This window comes from Arachis hypogaea, chromosome 17 (genome assembly GCF_003086295.3).
Source record: "Arachis hypogaea cultivar Tifrunner chromosome 17, arahy.Tifrunner.gnm2.J5K5, whole genome shotgun sequence".
Lineage (NCBI taxonomy): Eukaryota > Viridiplantae > Streptophyta > Magnoliopsida > Fabales > Fabaceae > Arachis > Arachis hypogaea.
In genome coordinates, this window is record NC_092052.1 from 122717994 (window position 1) to 122722852 (window position 4859).

The 4859-nt window shown below is 30.6% G+C and overlaps 1 protein-coding gene across 1 annotated transcript; it reads right to left on the minus strand.

Moving 5' to 3' along the window:
- Nucleotides 1–1106: 1106 nt before the first annotated feature.
- On the minus strand, nt 1107–4375 carry LOC112765626 (transcription factor SPEECHLESS). The gene is made up of 3 exons (XM_025811514.3): nt 3794–4375; nt 2973–3557; nt 1107–1543 (listed from the first exon to the last, which is right to left on the minus strand). Exons 1-3 carry the CDS (start codon nt 4112–4114, stop codon nt 1478–1480), a joined length of 972 nt encoding a protein of 323 aa, XP_025667299.1. The 5' UTR covers nt 4115–4375; the 3' UTR covers nt 1107–1477.
- Between the last annotated feature and the right edge of the window lie 484 nt (nt 4376–4859).

A 4859-nucleotide genomic window follows, 5' to 3' on the forward strand; every position in this document is an offset into this window, starting at 1 on the left:
TGATGAAGGGTTAGAGATTAGGGGTTAGTATAGGTTAGGTTAGAAGGGATATTTTAGAATTTTTAAAAAATTTTTAGGATTTCAATAGCTTTGTCAATCGAAATCTACTTTTCATGGATACACAATCAGTTTTATTTTTTGTTAATAAATTTGTCAACATTATTCTAAATATTTATTAAATATTTATGGGTAGAAATGATAAGTTTATTTATATAAAAATGAGTCTACTAATTAAGCCTAAAAGTTAGTTTCACCTAAGATACAAGAATCAAGAGGGGGAGACAAAAAAAATTTGCTCCTCCTCCGCCAATAAATGAAGTGGGCCGAATACGCGGTCCAAAAGTTTTAGATTGTGCCTTCTTTTTGGCGTGGTGCTCACCATATTCTTTTAATTTTTTTTTATCAAATTATTTAAAATAAAAAATAAAATTTATAACTTCATAATCAATTAGGTTTACGAAATATTTGATAAATTTCATAAACTTGAAAAAAATTAATTTAAAAATAAAATATATATTTAATCTTTTATTTTATGTAAAACAAAAGCATACATTTGACTGCTAATTAATTCAGTCCGGTCTGTTAAAACCTACAAATTAAGCGAAAAGAGTTTACGCAGATATTTTTTACCGACTCAATTTTTAAGTTTGATCTTTTTTTATGGATTAAATAGGCTGGTTCGATGAACTTTTGCTAAGTTTTACAGGAACAAAAATGAGAATATTCTGTACTTATTCTAATAATTAATGAAATTCATCTTTTTGTTTTTTTGTGACTAATGAAATTCATCTAGAAAGACAAAAACTTACTCTCGATTATTTATTATTTTTCTTAAACAGCTAAATCAATAATAGAGATGTAAATATGATAATGTCATTGTTTAAATCAACATGAGAGAATCCATATATATTCATTTTTTCCTTTTTCAGTCCAATGTATGTAATCTTTTTTTTTTGTAATATTTATTTATTGAAGTTAATTAAAGAACATACACGCAAATTTAATTTCACCAAATTTTTCTGTATATGCTAACAATTCACTACTACGGTATGTGCTAACACTGCTTCTGTATTTCAATTTTGGAACAAAAATAAAGAATTGACGAAATGAAATTAAAGCTGGTTAACACAGTAGTACAGTGGTGAAGAATTACAAGAGAGTCATCACTCTACACTGGTTATATTAAAGTACACTAACTAATACATAAACTACAATCTAGCAATGAATTTAATAATAATCCCTACTGTAGCCTCATGTTAAAGGGAAGAAAATGGGAAAAAGAATTAAAATAAAATTGCATGTAAACTAATAATAAATGACTCTTTTCCCACGTTCTCTGTTCATTAGTACAGCTACGTACATAAACACAGTAAAAAAGATAGTAAAAAATAGACAGGAGATGTTGGTTTGGAAAATAATAATGGACCCTTTTGAAAAGTAACAATTCAATAGTGCATATATAATAATAATAATCTCGCTAGCAGAATGTTTGCTGTATTTGTTGGGCTAGTTCGTCCGCACTGAGTTGGCATTCAATTCCAATCTATACAAACAACAATACCATATATATTGTCATTAATGAAAACCTATACAAACTCAATCATAAGCTTCAAAAATAACATTTCTTTGAATTAAAACCAATTTAATTTATTATGTCTTTTCATATAATTAAGGACAAATGTCTGCAAGGATTCATAACGTATCCACCCCTTGTCTCCCCGACATATATAGTGAAAAAAATAAAATAAAATAAAATTACACAGTTTATTAATCGGTATCCTATCCTATCTCAATACATGCGTTATGTTATTTATATGTTAATGTAATAAATATTGCATCATATGGAGACATAATAAAAGTGTTGGGTGTTACTAGGGAACTGTATAAACCTACTAGCTATTACCGTCAAAAGAAAAATTTGTTGTTACTTCATTAGTTATTATTACCGTGACCAATATTTAGTTTGCTGAAGGTTCTATGTATACTTGTTTTTTAATCATTATTTGAGGTAGAGTAATAAGAGCTTCAAAGTGTTTACACTGGAATATGTAAAATGATTTTTACTATTAAAGAATTGAATGTTTAGGAAGAGATAAGATAAAGGTTTATGCAAAACACTAAGTATTTATGTTTGTGTTTGAAATGAATACAAAAATTAATAATAGGAGAACAACGGTTTTTTTAAATAATTTAAATTTAAATAATATGTTAAAAAAATAAAATTTAATTTAATTTTAAAATTAAATTTTAAATTAATTAAATATAATTTTTATTTTTGTTAATAAATCTAAAATACAATCTATTATTTATGATGTTTTCATCTCTTATTATTCACCTAGCGGAATTATTTCCTAAATTGGATGCATGTGAAATGACTGAGTCCTTTCTTTTTCTTTATGATTATAGAAAAAGTATAGGTAGATAATGAAAATATTAAACAATGTGAATAATAGATATATTGGATGTTCATTTCATTAGGTGTATGGATGATTATTTTAATATTAAGATTTAGGTGGATAATTTAAAAGTGTAGTGTATTTTTATTTAATTGGTAATTGTTTATGTTATTCAAAAAAGTCATTGTTTATTTAAGACTCCCCATTTTCATAATATATAGTCGAGTAATGCTAGGGGCAGCAACTTTTGTATTTTGTAACCATCAATTGGCCATCAATAATATTTTTAATTGTGTGAGATTAAATCTAATAGTGTAAGATCATTCAATTTTTTTTTATGGTTAAATGCTAGCCAATTTTTTAAAAATTGCTGACCCTGAAACTTAATTTCCCTATATAGTCATATGAGTTGCTTTACCTTCATTGCATTATATCTCTTACTAGTAATAATGCTACCACTTTTTTCCTTAAGGGATGGACCACTTTTAAGTTTTAACTAAATGCAAAACAATTAGATATAGAAAGAAAGATATTATATTACATTATATTATTTAAAAAAGAGAAAAGAAAACGTACCTTGATAGTGAATGAGTTAAGCATGGTTTCATCAGCAGTGCTGATATTAACTTGAAGAATTTCAAGCGCAAGATCTTCAAGCGCTGAAATGATCTTCAATGCTTGCCCGGGAATTCGCTGCGACACCGTTTTGAGAAGAAGGTGAGGACCCGAGAACTTGACCTCAACCTCAGCCATGGCAGATTTTGAATTCGCAACGAGCTCGTTGATGTCATCATTGATGGAGGAAGCGGAAGACGTAGTTGGAGATGGCTCAAGAGAATTCGATATCGACGCCGCCGGCGAAATGTAACTGCTTGCTGCTGCGGCGGCGGGCTGCAACAGCCTGCAGGGCGCCGGCGGCCTGTATGGGCTACCCGGTTGAGGAGTCCTTGGGCTTATGGGCAGGCTTAGCCTAGGGCTCAAGGGTGGTTTCCGTGGGCTGAGTGGTAGTGATAGTGAAGTCCTTGGGCTTGAGACGAGCCTAGGGCTTAGAACATGATCAGTGTAAACTTTTCTTTGTTTCTTTGCTTCAAGTGCTTGAAGAACTTGTTGCAACTCGTTGATGTAATCAACCACGCCTCCAATTATGGATGCTTGATCACCCTTATTATGAACCACCAATCATAGATAGATAGTCAATTATTGATTCCTTTAATCAAATCACTCAAAAAAGAGAAAAAGAAAAAATAGGTGAAAACTTAGGTATAGAACTTGTTGATAGTTGTGAGATGTTAAATAATTTAATAAGTTTATCTAAATTTTCATTTAAGGAGTCTCAATTAAATTAAAATTTTCAACAAAAAAAATATATAAATAATTATATTTGTAAGACTGCTTACTCGCTTGACGTAAAAACAAGGCATGAGGGATCTGAGGACGGACAAATGCTCGTTCATCTGCTTTCTACGGTTGCGCTCGACCGTGATATGAGACATCCTTTGTTGTCCATCCTCGGCGGCATTGGGAGAAGGCGGTGGCGGCGGAACAAGTAGTTTCCGTCGTTTGGTTGGAGGCGAGGGCAGTGATGATGATTCAAGTAGGGTGGGAAATTGTACGGTGTTGGTGGGAGTGAAGTCATCGAGGCTCTCCAAGATGGCAAAGAGATCGTCTCCACCAAAGTCTTTGTCTTGGAAGATATCTGATAAGTTGTTATCATCCATGATCCCCCGCCAAAGATGGTAATAAGAGAAAGAAGTGAGGTTTGTTTGAAGAAGAGAGAAAAAAGGGGTGATTTTATTGAGGGAGTGGTAGTAGTGATAGGGACTTAACAATGGGAATGGTCCGTTGGATCTCACAGGGGAATCATGAAGGAGGGCAGGAGTCCCAAGAACACTACTGATATCAATCAGAATCAGACTGCTATGCAGGATATCAAAAACTACTACTGGTGATGATGCACAATTGAATTCAGAAAGCTAAGAGAACCGTTGGACGAGAGTAACTGGATAACTGAATGAATAAAGGGTGTTAATTCTTTTTATATATGCTTGCCACTTTAGGGCTTAAAAATAATTTTATCAGATTAGTGCTATTATTATTTGAACTTTTATACTAACAAAATCAGATTATAGGAAACACAACAATTTAGATCTCATTCCAACTAGATAGAATATTTCAAATTTTAAAATGATATAATTTTTTGTGTCAAATTCTTGACACTTGCTTGTTAAGATGAAGACGAGTAAATTAACTACTCGATCAATCTAATTTAGTTAAGATTTGAATAATATATATTATGTTAAATATTTTAGCTATACATATTTATTAAATTATTTAACCATTTTTAATTATCATTTTCACTTATATACGAAGATATTTTCATTTAAAATTATAAAAATAGTACAAGTAATTAAATTTGGATTTGAAATATTTTTACAAAATTTTGTTAAGTGATCAACAATTTTT

What these genes read in the sequence shown, in the direction of transcription:
- LOC112765626 (XM_025811514.3), bottom strand. Translation starts at nt 4,114, where the DNA reads ATGGATGATAACAACTTATCAGATATCTTCCAAGACAAAGACTTTGGT. An exon ending in CTTGTTTTTACGTCAAGCGA is followed by an intron (nt 3,558 to 3,793) that starts GTAAGCAGTCTT and finishes GTTCATAATAAG; the next exon opens with GGTGATCAAGCATCCATAAT. An exon ending in TTAACTCATTCACTATCAAG is followed by an intron (nt 1,544 to 2,972) that starts GTACGTTTTCTT and finishes TTGTTTGTATAG; the next exon opens with ATTGGAATTGAATGCCAACT.